This window comes from Microtus ochrogaster, unplaced genomic scaffold, assembly GCF_000317375.1.
Source record: "Microtus ochrogaster isolate Prairie Vole_2 unplaced genomic scaffold, MicOch1.0 UNK13, whole genome shotgun sequence".
NCBI classification, from domain to species: Eukaryota; Metazoa; Chordata; class Mammalia; order Rodentia; family Cricetidae; genus Microtus; species Microtus ochrogaster.
The window spans coordinates 4,176,756-4,195,164 of NW_004949111.1; the positions used below are offsets into that span (position 1 = coordinate 4,176,756).

The 18,409-nt window shown below is 35.3% G+C and overlaps 1 protein-coding gene across 1 annotated transcript in view; it reads right to left on the minus strand.

The window, feature by feature from the left end:
* LOC101997307 overlaps positions 1-18,409 on the minus strand; it is a 453,400-nt gene that overhangs the window by 339,263 nt on the left and 95,728 nt on the right. Inside the window, exons 6-7 of the mRNA XM_026789039.1 lie at positions 9,396-9,595; positions 5,440-5,527 (exon numbers count right to left, since the gene is read on the minus strand). Coding sequence (XP_026644840.1) covers positions 5,440-5,527; positions 9,396-9,595 — 288 coding nt within the window. The remainder of the gene's footprint in view (positions 1-5,439; positions 5,528-9,395; positions 9,596-18,409) is intronic.

Below are 18,409 nucleotides of genomic sequence, written 5' to 3' on the forward strand. Positions count from 1 at the left end.
GGGAGGAGTGGGAGGCCGGGAGGAGGCAGAAATTTTTTTTCTCAATAAAAAAAAAGATATAAATATAATGACAAAGGTCATGGTCAATCGGAGTTCAAAATATAGACAGTGATAATTAACTCCAAATAGGCCAGCTGAGGATTATAAAAACAGATATAAGGGGCAATGGATTATAGTAGTCTATGCTAGCTAGATCAGATTAAAACAAATTCCAAGATTTCACATCTGAGGGAGCATGTTCAGAGTGCTAGTAAAATCTTCAACTTCAGGTTACTTAAATCCCTATACATATTCTTGAATCTTACACATCTACTTGTAGCAGATTGGCTGTAAAAAAAAAAGCACACCCCTTTCCTATAAGTGCCTATTCTGGGTGAGGTACAGGGAAAGATATACAGTAAGAAGGGAAAAATAAGTTCCATGCCTATCAAGATCAATGCTTTCCTGAGGGAGTCAAAAAGGACTGGCATACTCCATCTGAGAAATGGATGTGGAATGGGGAGTGGGGAGATGGGGGGCTGGAAAAGGGGAGGGAGGAGAAACTGAGGTTGGTATGTAAAATGAAAAGGAAAAAAGATCAAGGCTTTTGTGGATTGGCATAGTTTTTTTCTGAGGAATATATTCTTCCTTCTTTGCTTGCTCTATTTAAACTCTCTACTAATTATCTTATTACTGTGTCTTTGAATCCTTCACTTCAGATAGTATAAGAAGTAAGACTGCTACTTGTGTTGAGACTATAAGAAACTGGAGACATACCCTTATTTCCTTATCTTCTGGTGCCATGACTTGGTTCAATTTTCTTTTTTAATTTAATTTTATTTTTTATTAGATTTTTAAAAAAAATATCAATCCAAATTTCCACTCTCTCCACTCCTTCCACTCCCCCCCCACTCCTTCACACCCTCCCTCCCTCCCACCCCCCTCCAATCCTAAGAGAGGGCAAGGCACCCTGCCCTGTGGAAGGTCCAAGCCCCCCACCCCCTGCACTACATCCAGACTGAGAAAGGTATAACTAGAGACATTCCTTATTTCCTTCCTTATCTTCTGGTGCCATGACTTGGGTCATTTTTCTTTAGCAATAAAGTAAATCAAGTAGGGCCACAACACTAGCTGAGACCACTACATCTCCACTCCTTTCCTCCATGCTCCATTCTTCCTTTTCCTACTCCTTTTCTCTCTACCTCAGCATTCTGCTTGCTGTGCATCTTCTCGCCATTCTTGTAAGTAGATTGCTGTTCGTTTTCTCTGATATAATATGCTCTTTCCCAAATCCTTTTCTGGCATGAACACACTTCTTTGCTATTTCTTAAACTCTGCTAATATCTGTACCCCTTAACCTTTACTGCAAACACATCTGCTGCATTTCTTACTTTAACCTGAGAACTTAAAGACTACTTGCTTTGGTTGTTGCTTGAATGATATCCCCTGAGAACCTAAAATTAAGTCAAACCTTGCCTACTTTTACCCAAGATGAAACCTTTTGTTTTTTCACTGTGAGTCTCCCAAACAATTTTGCAAGTGGACTTAGCTCTATAGATAAGTTCTATGATTTCTTGAAGTGTGGTTATAATGATATTTATTCTCAGGTCTGTATAATGGCAAATTAAAAAAAAAACAAGTGTCCTTCTTTAATAATTTTTTTATTTCTCTTTAATAATTTTTAAATAACTGTCCTCTCTACTGTCATTACCTATCTCCAGAAACTTAATTTTAATTAACTGCCTTATCTTTATTTTCTATTTTGTCTTTATTTAATACTAGCACTTGTGTATGAGAAGTCATGGAGATAATTAGAGGTTCATATAAATATTGTCTTTTAGAGAGAATTTACTTTTGATTTTATCCATCAATACAGTGGCAGATCAGCTTAATAACATTATTAAAAGCTAACCTTTAATATTGGTATTAGCTAGTACTTTTATGATTTAACAAGCATGTGGGTCCATCACTGCTCCCATCTAGAATCTTGTCTAGCCAACAATATCCTTTTGTTCCCCACACAGTTATATATGATTAATGAAAACCCTGGTCAAACCTTAGATTCCCCTCAATCTCTTCTCTGCCTCAGTTACTTGGCATATTATTTGGAATGGATAAATATCTCATAAGGTCAAAAGAGCACCAAAAATGGATTATATTTCTCTTACTTTCCCTTATCTAAGAGATTTCAGATTATAAAGTCTACCCTGCTTTAACACAGTTCCTTTGGGGGGGGCGGTGGAAGAGTTTTTTTGGTTCACAATTCCAGTTACAGTCCATTATTGCTGGGAAGTCAAGGCATCAGGAACTTTAGCAACTAGTAATACAACATCCACACTCAAGAGGGTAATGAATGTATAGATGCCAGTCATCAGCTAGCTCTCCTTTTTTGGAAGGGGCCTTGAATGGTAATTTTTATTCTTTTTTATTCATTTTACACACAAACCAGTTTCCCCTCCCTCCTCTCCTCTCACTCCCACCATTGCCCCCCCAACCCACCCCCTATCCACTCTTCAGAAAGGGTAAGACTTCCCCATGGGAAATCAACATAGCCTGGCACATTAAGTTGAGGCAGGATCAAGCCCCTCACCCCTGTATCAAGGCTGAGCAAGGCATCCCACCATAGGGAATGGGCTCCAAAAAGCCATTTCACGCACCCGGGATAAGTCCTGGTCCCACTGCCCAGGGCCCCTCAAACAGACCAAGCTACACAACTATTGCCCACATGCAGAAGTGCTAGTTTGGTTCCATGCAGGGGGCTCCCCAACTGTCAATCTAGAGTCCACCAGCTCCCAGGAGCTCAGGTCAGCTGTCTCTGCGTTTTCCTGTTATGATCTTGATCCTCCTTGCTCATATAATCCCTCATCTCTCTTTTAGACTAGACTCCAGGAGTTCAGCCCAGTGCTTGGCTGTGGATCTCTGCATCTGTTTCCATTAATTACTGGTTGAAGGTTTTATGATGACGGTTAGGATATTCACCAATCTGATTGCAGGCGTGGCTAACACCTTTATCCAAGAACTATGGAGGCAGAGGCTGGTGGAGCTCTGTGAGTTCAAGGACAGCCAAGTCTACAAAAAGAAACCCTGTCTTTAACACCGTTCTAATGTCAACACACAGGAGTTTTACTTTTTTTTTTCCTCTAGAAGTTTTAGTTATTCTTGTGAGATGGTATTTCAGTATGACTTTGCAGCATAATTTGAGAATTTTTATGGGTCATAAAATATTATATAATCCTTTTATCACAATAAAATAAGATATGGTAGTAGGTTAAGTTAAGAAGAAATCTGAATCCTCTCTGCATATGAATAGAGACAATAAGTACTGGAGAGAATGTTCAGTGGTTAAGAATGCATAATGCTCTTGAAGAGGCCCTGAACTCAATTTTTAGCTCCTACACCTTGTAGCACAAAACCACCTATAAGCTAATACAGATCCAATAGGATCTGGTAACTCTAGTCTCCATGACTGCTGGCATTCACATATGCAAACACACGTGTATCAATAATTAAAAATAAATAATTCAGAAATAGAGAAATTAGTTGTCCCTTAGTTACCCCTACACTTAATTATCCTGACAAGAAGTGTATAAGAATGCCAGGTGGTAATGGCACACACCTTTAATCCCAGCACTCGGGGGACAGAGAAAGGTGAATCTCTGTGAGTTGAAGGTCAGCCTGGTCTACAAGACCTAGTTCCAGGACAGACAGGGCTGTTACACAGAGAAAACCAGACTCACAGAGAAACAAAAAAGAAAAAGAAAAGGAAGAAAGACAAAAGACGTGTGTAACTAAAAGGAAATCAGAGTTTTTGTATTTATGCCACACAACAGTATTTGTCAGACACTGACTATCATCCAAGTATTGAGCTATAATTATTGAAAATTCTCATGTATAACCAATCTGAAAACAAATAATAGAAAAATATATCAGTAATGATGAGTCTTTCTAGGATGCTCAATCATCACACACACACATGTGCTCGCTATCTCTCTCTCTCTCTCTCTCTCTCTCTCTCTCTCTCTCTCTCTTTCTCTCCCTTTCCCTCTCCCTCTCCCTCTCTCTCTCTCTCACCATGCTTTTCAAGTTGGCTTTGAACTCCAGCTCAAGTGTCCCTTTTGCCTCAGTCTGCCAATCAGCTGGATCCATAAGAGATCCCTAGATTACCACCAAATGTTTATTTAGTACTTACTATATTTTTGAAGCTAACAATCAATATAAAATGATGTAGAATAAAACTTGGCCACGGGAAGCATAAATCCAGTTAATATATCATATAAACACTAAATTTAAATGTTTCACTTGTTTAAATAGTTCAGTGCTTTGTTAAACTTTGAAGGAAATAATTCTCTTATTTCTCTTTTCACTTTTATGTCTCCTAGAATGTATACACATAAGACAAAATTTCAAATGATTATAAAATTAAAATAACCTAACAAAGCATAGTATACCAATTTCTTGCATATCTTCCAAAAATAAATTTTTGATTAACTAACTTATCTTTTCTTCCTTTTGATATTTATTGAATACTGGCTACCATGTATGTAAATTTAGTGTCCAATGGAAGCATAAGAACTATGCTTCCTTTTTTTTAATAGGGATGACTAGGTGAATTGGAAGTTTATACAAATGAATGCCTGCATGAATGAATAAATGAATGAGTGAATAAAATATTCCTTAAAAGAGAAACTGTATTTTGAATATAGATAAAGCTAGGGGAGTAAATCCTATCTGGGACAGGCAGTATGATGAAAAGCTTAATATTGAGTGAAATAAACATGAAACATTTAAGGAGAAATAACTACAACATTTTGATGGTAATGTAAGGGGCATACATGTACATATATTTGAACAGGAATATTTTTTTAAAAATGTGTTAAAATTATTGTAAAAAGACTAAAGGTTGAGTAGGTTAACTTTTAATATTTCCTTTCTCTTAAATTGCTATACAAGTAATGGGTTATAAAAGGAATGAAAGAGAAAAGGATCAAATATAAACTACCTAGATTATCAACAAATAGATGAACTTTAAAATTTCAAAAAAAATTGCAATTGGTACTCATTTTTTTAACAGAAATGAAAAATACTTAAGAAAATTTAAGATATATAGTACGTGAGATATTTTATGGCTGAATTATAAAGCTAATTATTCAGTCTCTATAGTCCTTACTAGAGAACAGAGAACATCTGAAGGATTCAGATAAGCTCAATAGTATTTTAGAACAATTCAGCAATGAGGGCAAATTCTGATCCAATAGGAAAGGAATTTGAGGTGACAACTCAATTGAGTCACTGAATATTCTACATACTTATAACAAAATATAGACCTGCATTTCAGTGTTAAAATATTAGGGTAAAAAATAGAGAAGTTGTATGCATGTTAGTGAAGATAAGTGTACTAAACATCATAAGTAAATGCATCAGAAATATGAATGGAGAACAGAAAACAAAGCTATGTCTTACCTGTTCAGAGAAATGTTTCAGTAATGTGATATGTTTAATGAGATGATTTTTCACACTGGAAAATTCTGACATGCAATCAAATGGTGGCCTGCCAGGGAAGGGTGACAAAGAGATTCCATCAATCAGAGTTTCTTTGAATACAGTATTTTATTCCTTAGGAAACTGAAACTTGTAATTTAAATTATAGAGCGTTTTAGATAATGTGCAAATAGCTATATTCTAGAATATCACAGTAGTATATCAAGCATGTAACAAATTTAAATAGACACTAATAAATGTGATATTTCTATAGTCTAAAAAGAGGGAGAGATGGTAATACAATTTTTTATACTTACTCCCACATTCAATTTATTGAAAAAAAAAAGTTTAAAGGTTGAAGAGGTTTATCTTCTAGATTTCCTTTCTCTCGATTTACTTATTATGTAAATGACTAATTATATAAAAATAAAAGGAGGACAGGCCAAATATAAATTATATTATTCATAAGTAGATGAAACAAATAAAAAATGATCTTATTTGGTATTATTTTTAACATAAACGAAAAAAAGTATTTAAGATAAATTAAGATTTAGCTAAATAAAAAGTTTGGGTCTTCCTATTTATATCTAACATAGCTTTTAACCTTCTACTACTGTGAGGCCTCCATGAGATGAAAACCCAAAAACATGCAGTTTGTGTGGAAAATATCTTCTACCTCAACTGAATAATAGGAACAAAGTGAGGTTTAACTCAGTGGTAGAGTATTTCCTTTGTAAAACCTTGTATTCTAAAAGTCTGCAATCAATATCTTTCAAAATGGACAATAATTTTGAGGTTGTCTATATAAAACCAACCAGAGAACACCATAGTGCTGAGTTTCTCTATATTCCCACAATGAATCAGTAAAAACAAGAAAAGAAAGAAAGAAAATTTATAGATACCTCTAAATTTTTAGATTACAATGACTGGTGTTTGAATAAATGCCATTTTTGAGACCTACTTCTAAAGACTGTTATCATGGGCAAAGATTCAAATTACCTCTTTAAAAGTTCTAATAAAGACTTTTTAAAAGAGTTAGCTAGAGTTATAATTAAGCTTTTACCACTAAGATGATGAAAGTATTTCGTGAGGCTCTATAGGACCATCACCTGCAAATATATCCAGGGTCAAATGTGGTCAAAATTCTTGGGCCATTTTCATCCCATTTATTTTTAAGGCCAAAACTTTTGATCAAGAAGAACTAACTCCATAATTCTGCTACACTTCTTAATTTTCACCATAAAAATGGTCAATTTATATTTACTTAAAAATATAAGTTTAGGTACTTATGTTTAGGCAACTAGTACTCAATTATTTTATGTTACTCCAAAATGAATTTCTATATTTTTTCTACCTCAAATCAATGAAACTATTTTCAGTTTAGATGGCAAATGGAAACATAACACAATGATATAAGCATCACCAAGATGCAATGGTTTCCATTTGTTATCATAACAAATATAAAACTTTCAAAAGCTCAAAACTTCTATAATGAACTTTAAAATATATCTTGCTACCAGTAACAAAACATTGAAATGATGTACTATCTTATAAACTTATAAATCAATCTTTCATACATTGTAGGTCATTTGAGATAGTTCAAATAACTCATTATTAAAGTTTAAACCTTTTATAACTATACCCTTCAAAAATGATAAATTATTCATGGGAAGAAGTCAGAGAACCAGATTTTATCATTTTGGTCATAATAATATTAGGTTTTTAATTCCTGAATTAACTTCAGTTCTCAAACATATTTTATTGTCTTTTTGTACAAATAACTAATCAGGTGTGTAAATCCTTTTAAAGTAAAGTTGAAATAATTATCAGGTCTCACACATTGATCTGATTAAGAAAAGCGGAGCCAGGTAAAAATATGTCACATTTTGAGATTTCAATATTATAACTAATAATGAAAAAAAACACATTTTAATTACATCACTTTAGAGTCATAGAAAGAAGAAATAATTTAGGATAAATAATAGCAATTATTTTCTGCAGGAATTAACAATTAAATTACTTTAGCTGACCCTTTTTGACAAGATAGTTGGTAAGCAAACACTATGCAACTGTTTTAAGACCATTTGTTTATTTGTTTTATTAAGACAATGTAGCTCTGCAGGCCTTGAAACTGGTATGCAGAGCAGGCTGGTCTCTGTTTCACAAGTGTTGAGATTAAAGGCATACATCACCATGCCTGGTCTAAGCCCTTACTATTTTTAAAAAGTATTTCTATCTTCTAAAAAGTAAGTGAGATAAGGTGCTGACAAAAGCACTAAAATATAATTACTTTCCAAGGAACTCTGAAATTTCTTAATTTAAAGTAAAGGAAATTTAAGATATTGATATGTTTTATAGTATACTCAGGGTAACATACCACTGTGATTTTTGAAGTTTTCATCCACAGACATTTTGATACAAATACAAATATTATATTTTAGAATGTATAGTTTGTCTTGAACTTAGGGAAATATGATATTCAACATGAATCCCTCTTACTTAGACATCACTAGTTATTAAGCCTGAGTATAGAAATAAAAATTACTATAAAAATTTAATATTTTCTGTTACAATAAAGACAAATCTAAGATGGTATACTACATTTGAAAATGTTGTATCATAGTTGAGGTCATTTTCTATAGATTAGTTTTCTGTGAAATGCAGGGGGAACCAAACAAGACCCTTCTAATGTTACTCGGTTCCACCGATGAGTAAATATGTCCTTAATATTGGAAATTCAGTGAAAAAATGCAAGAGTGACTTTTAATACTAATACTATGATGCAAGATTTGCAATCTGACTACTTTAACAAAATGGGAAAACCAAATAAATTGAATTATCAAATGTTAATTTAACAGACTATAAACATTTGGGAAGTCTTTCTATTACTTCCTCTTATGGCTATCTTTACTTTAGGGTCAATATAATCCTTTCCTTAAATTCAACGTATTGCAGAATACTTGCTTTTTGAGGATGCTTTCCGTGCTTGATTTCTTTCAGAAGTTTTGTAGATAGGTGCTTATAATAAGGTCAAATATAAAGAGAGTAAAGTAACTGCTAAGTTTGTCAAATTTCTCTGGTATTATTTAAAATTTCTTTGAAACCCTGGGGAAGTTTTGTCTTCATTCCTTATGTATGTGAATAAGATTGTTTCAAAATCAAGTATTAGTTGAAAAAGGGAAAGGATTCAGAAAGGTAACATGTATTATAAAGGTATAATAATATACCTTAATATAATATAAAATGTCAATCAAAACATAGTATCTTTTTTCTATCTCTCTCCCTAATCTTTCTTAACTGAAAAATATAATACCAAGAGGAAGCCAATAGCAGAGTAGTCTGTGAGATGACTCATTTGTACATAGAACAAATATTATAGTTGTTGGTTAAAACAACAGTATAGATATCTACATACTAATAGTGTTAATTAAATATTATTAACAAAACAAAATTATAAATCATTAGTTTTATTTTACTAGTCTTTTCTTATTAACATAGAATTTTAGTAACAGGACTAACTCAAGTTAACTAAAAGTTCATAGTTTAATTAATACTCATGGAAAGAGCATTTTTTGCTGCAAAAGCCAGATACGATCATTTACTAGTTTGGTATAACTTCTGAGTATTCCTCAAAGACTGTATAAACTTCACTGCCTTTTTGAAAGTGTGAGTGTAATTTAATGTATAAAGAGAACTCAAGAGAACCCTCATTTAAAAATACTACTTTTGTTGAATGAATTTTAAAAGTCATACGCTAATTTAAAGGAAACCATTTAACTATCTTGATCATCCTAGGGATATAATCAATAAAATGGCTGTAAACATATTTAAAAGAAAGCACAGAAATACAATCTATTCCACACCTAAGATTTCTGAGAAGAAATAAAGGGGAAAATACAACTGTTTCATGGGTTTAAATATCAGATATTAGGAATTACCTTTCCAGAATGTTTAATATCATGTTGACAATATTAACCAGTTCAAGGGTAGCTGTAATAACGCTATCAGGAGGCTCTTCATTAGTGCCATATAGACTACGTGCCAATCTTCTTTCCGATATTGTGACAAAAACACGATCAATAGCATATTCAAGTTGTTCACTTTCTTTTCCAAATCTGGTAGGCATCTTTTTGATATTCTGAAATTAAAGTGGAAGTTTGGGTTCAAGAAATGAAGAAGTACTTTTCTAGAACATTATAAAAATGGAACAGATCCAATATCAACAACATTCAGTCAAAAAATGAGAGATGCAAAATTATCACCAAGCACTTTTCATTCTTTAGACATTTTTCTAGTAATAGTCGTATCATCCATGGCAGTGGTCAAAAAAAGAGAGAATAAAGACAAGAATGTTTTATAATGTGACATAAATTAAGCTACAATTAATAGTTACTATTTCATATGAGTTAGTATACATAATTCATGCCTCGATAATGCACAATCTGTTGAGGCAATAGGCCCTACAACGCTACTTTATAATCAAGACAGATTTGTTACAGATTTAAAATATAGGAAAAGGGATTCTTAATTTCTATTTACGTTCAAGCACTAGTTATTTTCTGTAGAACATTATAAGAATTAGTAATTTAAATATACACAAACTAAAAGATTCTTAATTGGGTTTGTTACTTCAATCTATCAAATAAATGTGATTTGCATTAACATGTATAAACACACTATCATTAATTTGTATCCAGAGCCTCATCAAACAGCTATCAGAAATGAGTAGAGAGTTGAAATAATGACTCCACATGGCCTCCACTTTAGGAAACGTAACTTTAATTTCCATATATAATGTCCAAGAAATAATAAGTGCTTTACTAAGTGCTGAGATGATCTGTTTAAAAAGAATTTCTCTATTAGTCTTTGAAAATCTGAGGACCAGGGATCTTTTGTCATTTAAGAAACAAGTTTATGAGGTATTTGATTCTGAGTCCAATATCAATTATATGCAGATCATTTCCCATGATTTCTATGAACCAAAAATTTATGTACAACTCTCTTCAATTGTGACCCACTAAACATATGATTTATTATGTGACACACTCAAATTTTCACTTTTAGCAATACAATTTAATATTACAGTCACCTTTAAAATTCATTTTATACATTTCAGATATTTAAGCATTTATCTATCTCATACAAAGGTGTTATGCCAGGTAGTGGTTGCTCACACCTTTGATTCCAGCACTTGGGAGGTAGAGGCAAACAGATCTTTGTGAGTCTGAGGCCATTCTAGTCTACAAAGTGAGTTCTAGAACAGCTAGGACTACACAAAAAACCCTGTCTCAGAAACACCTCCCATAATAACATTCGTTATTAAGGGTATGAATCAAAAGGAAATAAGAAGCATAGGGTTAGATCAATGTAGTATCAATAGTATTAGATCAATGATAAAAGTAAACAGAAGACAAACAATATGAAAGGAGGATAAAAGACAATGTCATATAAAAACAGAATGGTGTCTTGTATACAGCTGAACAGCCAACAGTCATTTATTCTCACTTTTTCAGAGCTTTGACCAGCTTTCTGGGTTTCTACATTAATAACCACCCACTGCAACAAGAAGCTTCTCTAGCTAACGTTGAGAGCGACATTATTCTATAAACATTTAGAATGTCACTGATTATGTGTTTATTTAGAAAAAAATATCAGCAGATTCGTGCTTAAGACCTATGGCCTCCTCAGGAAAAAGTTTTTGTTGTTGTCTTTGGTTTTTCGAGAAAGATTTTCTCTGTGTAACAGTCCTAACTATCCTCTGCTCTCAAACTCACTTTGTAGAGCAGGCTGGTCTGGAACTCACAAAGATCCACCTACCTCTGCCTTCTGAGTGCTGACATTAAAGCATTCACCATAACTGCTTGGCCAGGCATAGGCTTTTGATCATGTTTATAGTAACAGAAATTAATTAGGGGAGTGCAGGTGGAAGAAAATACATGCTAGTGGTTTACATATGTAAAATTTGTACTGATGGAAATTTTTATTATAACATCTGTGGATGAGAAAAATAGATTCCTAATTTTCTAGTACATTCTTTTTCATATTTCAGACACATTTGAAATATAAAAAATCCCCAATCATATACTTTATCACTGTGCTTATGTAGATGAAACACATGTGTATGTGTATTGATACACATGATATAACCTGTGTTCTTCTACAGACCTAAAGTCACTCAAGTTCAAAGGGCATTGTTTAAAATCAAAATGTTTTCACAGAGATATTATGTTAGTAATTGTGGGTGTTTTGCAACTAGTATTCTTCTGTTGTGTTGAAAATTGAGACACATGCCAATAGAATGTAGGATCAGAGTTTACCTATTGAGCTACAGCCACAGTCAAGTAGAAAACAATGTTACCTTAGCCCTATTACAGTCTAATCACACATAAATTTTTAAAGACTTCATTTTAAAGAATATAGGTCACTAAAGTATAAAAACAAAAGAATCCAGCCAATAGCCTATTACCAAATATACATATTCTAATGAAGGAACAGGAAAGAAAATCAAGACAACACAATACCTCAGAAACTATCAATTCTACAAAAATGGGTTCCAGGATAGTGCATTAGATGAAATAATTAAAAATTCAGAAGAATGATTATAATAGTACATGAACAAATTCTGAAATAAATTCATGTAGAATGGAAATTGTGGAATTAAATAAATCAGTAAAGAATATGAGGAAATCATCCTGGGGGTAAGTGTGTGCCCAACCGGCTGGCCTGATGCCTCCAATCCCCTAAACTTTCTGGACATTCAACGGGGACTTCTCTTCCTGGCTACTGCCTTTCTCTTCTTATCCCATCTCAGCTTCCCCTCAAGCACCACTTTCCATTTGCTGGGTCAAAGCATCCCCCAACACAGCCTGCTTTGGGGCTGAGGGTCTGGGGACAAAGTGGTGAATGCAACTGCTTCAGGAGTTTCTTTTTTTCCACTGAGCCTGGACCCAGCAAGCCAGCCCTTTTGTCTGTGAGGTCCCTGACCAGCATGTGACCTGATTCTATAGCAGTAGATCTGTCCTGAGGGGTGAGTGTGTGCCCAACCAACCACCTTGACACACAGGAAAGGGAGAGCAGGCACCCTCCAATCCCCTAAATTTTCTGGCCATTCAGTGGAGGCTCTTCCCTGGCTACTGCCTTTCTCTTCTTATCCCATCCCAGCTTCCCCACAAGCACTCCTTTCCATCTTCTGGTTCATAGGATCCCCAACTCAGCCTGCTTTGGGGCTGAGGGTCTGGGGACAAAGTGGTGAATGCAACTGCTGCAGGAGTTTCTTTGTTACACTGAGCCTGTACCCAGCAAGCCAGTCCTATTGTCTGTGAGGCCCCTGGCCAGCAAGTGGCCCTGATGCTATATCAGAAGATCCATCTGGAGGGGTGAGTGTGTGCCCAACTGGCCAGCCAGCCTGATGCTCCTGAAAGGGAGCACAGGAACTCTCCAATCCCCTAAAGTTTCTGACCATTCAGTGGGGGCTTCTCTCCCCTGCTACTGCCTTTCTCTTCTTATTCTATCCCAGATTCCCCCAAGCACCCCTTTCCATGTGCGGGATCATAGTATCCACCCAACTCAGCCTGCTTTGGGGCTGAGAGTCTGGGGACAAAGTGGTGAGTGCAACTGCTGCAGGAGTTTCTTTGTTCTGCTGAGCCTGTACCCAGCAAGTCAGACCTTTTGTCTGTGAAGTCTCTGGCCAGCAAGTAGTCCTGATCCTGTACCAGAAGATCCATCCTGAGGGGTGAGTGTGTGCCAAATCGAATGCCCTGACACCCCAGAAAGGGAGCACAGGCACCTCAAATCCCCTAAACATTCTGGCCATTCAGACGGCTTCACCTTGGCTAATGCCTTTCTCTAATTATCCCATTCCAGCTTGCCCCCCAAGCATTTCTTTCCATCTGTGGGGTCCTTATATCCACCACCACAGCCTACTTCAGGGTAGAGAGGATCTGAGAGACAACTCCAGTGCTGAAGGGACATAAAAGAGGGCAGACCAAGAAAAGCCCCAAAATACACAGGTAGCCATAGCAAAGATCGGACCAAGCCAACAAGACTCTCCTAACAGCATTTGAAAAAAAGAGATGGGCAGGCACCAATGCAAGAATTCCTCCAACAATCTGAAAAGCAACATGAAAACACCAGAATCCAGAAAACAGACAACAGGAAGACTTGAACACCCTAATCCAGAAAAAGTAGAAGAAATAGACTTTAAATGTAACATTATGAAAGTGTTAGAGACCATTAAACAGGATGTGAAAAACTCCTTTAAAGAAATGGATGAGAGGCCGGGCGATGGTGGCGCACGCCTTTAATCCCAGCACTCGGGAGGCAGAGGCAGGCGGATCTCTGTGAGTTCGAGACCAGCCTGGTCTACAAGAGCTAGTTCCAGAACAGGCTCCAAAGCTGAGAAACCCTGTCTCGAAAAACCAAAAAAAAAAAAAATGGATGAGAAGACTAAAAAAAAGTGAAAAGAAGTGAATAAATCCCTCAAAGATACCCAAGAAAAAGCAATCAAACAGGTAATGGAAACGGGTCAAGACTTGAAAACTGAAATGGAGGTAATGAGGAAAACACAAACCCAGAGATGGCAGGATATGGAAAATCTGGGTAACCGAACAAAAACTACAGAGACAAGTATAACCAACAGACTATAAGAGATAGAGGAAAGAATCTGAGATGCTGAAGATACTATAGAGGAAATAAATTCACTGATCAAAGAAAACTTCAAATACAACAAATTCTTAACACAAAACATCCAGGAAATCTGGGACACCATGAAAAGGCCAAAACTATAAATAATAGGGGTAGAAGAAGGAGAAGAATTACAGCTCAAAGGCACAGAAAATATATTCAACAAAATTATAGAAGAAAACTTTCCCAACATAAAGAAGGATATTCCTATGAAGTTAAAAGAAGCATAAAGAACACTGAATAGACAAGATAAAAAAATAACAAAAAGACAAAAACAAAACATCCCCTCGCCATATAATAATCAAAACACAAAACATACAGAATAAAGAAAGAATATTAAGAGTTGCAAAGGAAAAAGGTCAAGTAACTTATAAAGGTAAACCTATCAGAATTGCACCTGACTTCTCTATGGAAACCATGAAAGCCTTGGATAGATGTGCTGCAGAAATTAAGAGACCATGGATGCAAGTCCAGACTACTATACCCAACAGAGCTTTCCTTCACCATCAATAGAGAAAACAAGATATTCCAGGGTAAAAACAAATTTAAACAATGCATAGCCACAAACCCAGCCTTACAGAAAGTAATAGAAGAAAAATCACAACCCAAGGAACCAAACAACACCCACAATAACTTAAACATCTAACAACCCTCCACAAGCACAACCCAAAGAAGGGAAACACACATACTCTACCACCAAAAAAAAAATAATCGGAGTTAACAATCACTGGTCATTAATAACACTTAATATCAATGGACTTAATTCACCTATAAAAAAGCACAGGTTAAGAGAATGGATGCGAAAACAGGATCCAACATTCTGCTGTTTACAAGAAACACACCTCAACCAAAAAGATAGTCATTTACTCAGAGTAAAGGGTTAGGAAAAAGTTTTTCAAGAAAACAGACCTAATAAAACAAGTGGGTGTGGCTATACTAATATCTAACAAAATTGATTTCAAACAAAAGTCAATCAGAAGAGATGGAGATGAACAATTTATACTCATTAACAGGAACAATTCATCAGGATGAAGTCTCAATCCTGAATATCTATACCCCTAATATAAAAGCACCCATATATGTAAAAGAAACATTACTAGAACTCAAAGCACAAATCAAACCCCACACACCAATACTAGGAGACTTCAACACTCCTCTCTCACCAATGGACAGGTCAACCAGACAGAAACCTAACAGAGAAATAAGAGAACTAACAGAGGTAATGAATCAAATGGACTTAACAGACATCTATAGAACATTCCACTCAAATAGGAAACAATATACCTTCTCAGTATCTCATGGAACCCTCTCGAAAATTGATCACATACTCGGAAACAAAGCAAACTTCCACAGATACAAAAAAATTTTAGTAACCACCTATGTCTTATCAGATAACCATAGAATAATGTTAAAATTTAACAACAATTCTACCCCGAGAAAGCCTACAAACCTATGGAAACTGAACAGTCAACTACTGAACCACCCCTGGGTCAGGGAATAAAGAAAGAAAGAAATTAAAGTCTTCCTTGAATTCAACGAAAATAAAGAAACAACATACTGAAACCTATGGGACACTATGAAAGCAGTGCTAAGAGGAAAGTTCATAGCATAAAGGGCCCACATTAAAAAAAAAAACATAGAAAGCTCACATTAGAGACTTAACAGGACAGCTAAAAGCTCTAGAAAAAAAAATAAACAGACTCACCCAGTTGGAATAGAAGACTGGAAATAATCAAACTGAGGGTTGAAATCAACAAAATAGAAACACAAAAAAACAATCCAAAGAATCAATGAAGCAAAGAGTTGGTTCGTTGAGAAAATCAACAAGATTGAAAAACCCCTCTCCAAACTAATGAAAAGGCACAGAGAGAACACACAAATTAACAAGATCAGAAATGAAAAGGGGGACATAACAACAGACACTGAGGAAATTCAGAGAATCATTAGGTTTTACTACATATGCCTATATGCCACAAAGTGGGAAAATGTAAAAGAAATGGACTTGTTTTTAGATAAGTACCATATACCAAAATAAAACCAAGACCAGGTGAACAATTTAAATAAACCTATAAGTTGTGGGTAAATAGAAGCTGTCATAAAAAAAAAAAACTCTCAACCAAAAAAATCCCAGGACCAGATGATTTTAATGCATAATTTAAGGAGAACTTCCAAGAAGAACTGATACCTATACTCCTTAATGAGTTTCACATAATAGAAACAAAAGTCATTGCAAAATTCTTTTTATGAAGCTACAGTTACACTGATACCAAAACCACACAGACTCCACCAAGAAAGAGAATTGCAGACCAATCTCGCTCATGAACAGCGATGTAAAATTCTCAATAAAATACTGGCAAACCGAATCCAAGAAAACATTAGAAAAATTGTTCCTTACGATCAAGTAGGCTTCATCCCAGAGATGCAGGGCTGGTTCAACATATGAAAATCTATCAATGTAATACATCATATAAATAAACTTTAAGAAAAAAAACATATCATTTTATTAGATGCTGAAAAAGCATTTGACAAAATTCAACACCCCTTTATGATAAAGGTCTTGGAGAGATTAGGGATACAAGGATCATATCTAAACATAATAAAAGCAATATACAACTCAAAGCCATTCCACTAAAATCAGGAAAAAGACAAGGCTGTCCACTTTCACCATACCTCTTCAACATAGTGCTTGAAGTTCTAGCAATCGCAAAAAGACAACATAAGGAGATCAAGGGGATTCGAATCGGAAGGAAGAAGTCAAACTTTCATTATTTGCAGATGATATCATAATGTACATTAGTGATCCCAAAAACTCTACCAAAGAACTCCTACAGCTTCAGTAATGTGGCAAGATACAAGATCAACCTAAAAAAAATCAGTAGCCCTCCAATACACAAAGGATAGAGAAGCAGAGAGGGAAATTAGAGAAATTTCACATTTTACGATAGCCACAAATAGAATAAAGTACTAGAGGTTACACTAACCAAAGAAGTGAAAGATCTATTTGACAAGAACTGTAAGGCTTTGAAGAAAGAAACTGAAGAGGACAAAAGATAATTGAAGGATCTCCAATCCTCTTGGATGGGTAGGATCAACATAGTAAAAATGGCAAATCTACCAAAGGCAATCTATAAATTCAATGCAATCCCCATCAAAATCCCAACAAAATTATTCACAGACCTTGAGAGAACAATAATCAACTTTATTTGGAAAAACAAAGAAACCAGGATAGCCAAAATAATCCTATACAATAAAGGAACTTCCGGAGGCATTACCATCCCTGACTTCAAACTCTATTACAGAGCTACAGTAACAAAAACAGCTTAGTATTGGCATAAAAACAGAGACGTCAATCAATGGAAAAGAATTTAAGACTTGGATATTAACCCACCAACCTATGAACACCTCATTTTTGACAAAGGAGCTAAAAGTATACAATGGAAGAAAGAAAGAAAGCATCTTCAACAAATGGTGCTGGCACAACTGGATGTCAACCTGTAGAAGAATGAAAATAGATCCATATCTTCACCAGGAACAAAACTCGAGTCTAAATCGATTAAAGACCTCAATATAAATCTGTCCACACTGAAGTTGACAGAAGAGTAAGTGGGAAGTAGACTGCAATACATGGGCACAGGAGACAACTTCCTATGTATAACCCCACTAGCACAGACAATAAGAGCAACATTGAATAAATGGGACTCCCTGAATCTGAGAAGCTTCTGTAATGCAAAGGACAATGTCAATAAGACAAAAAGGAATCCTACTTAATGGGTAAGATCTTCACCAACCCTGCATTAGAGAAAGGTCTGATCTCCAAAATATATAAAAAACTCAACAAACTACACATTAAAATTCTAATTAACCCAATTAAGAAATGGGGTACTGTGGGAGGTCAACAAGTCCAGCTGGACTGGGACTGATAGAGCATTTGATCAAACCAGACTCTCTGAATGTGGCTGACAATGAGGACTGACTGAGAAGTCAATGATAATGGCACTGGGTTTTGATTCTACTGCATGTACTGGCTTTTGGGGAGCCTAGTCTGTTTGGATGCAGACCTTCCTAGACCTAGATGGAAGGGGAAGGACCTTGGCCTTCCCACAGGCAGGGAACCCTAACTTCTCTTAGGACTGGAGAGGGAAAGGGAGTGAGAAGTGGGAGGGAAATGGGAGAAGGTGGAAATTTTTAATATAAATAAATTTTTAAAAAATGGGGTACTGATATCTCAAAGTTGTTTTGATTTGCATTTCCCTGATGGCTAAGGAGGTTG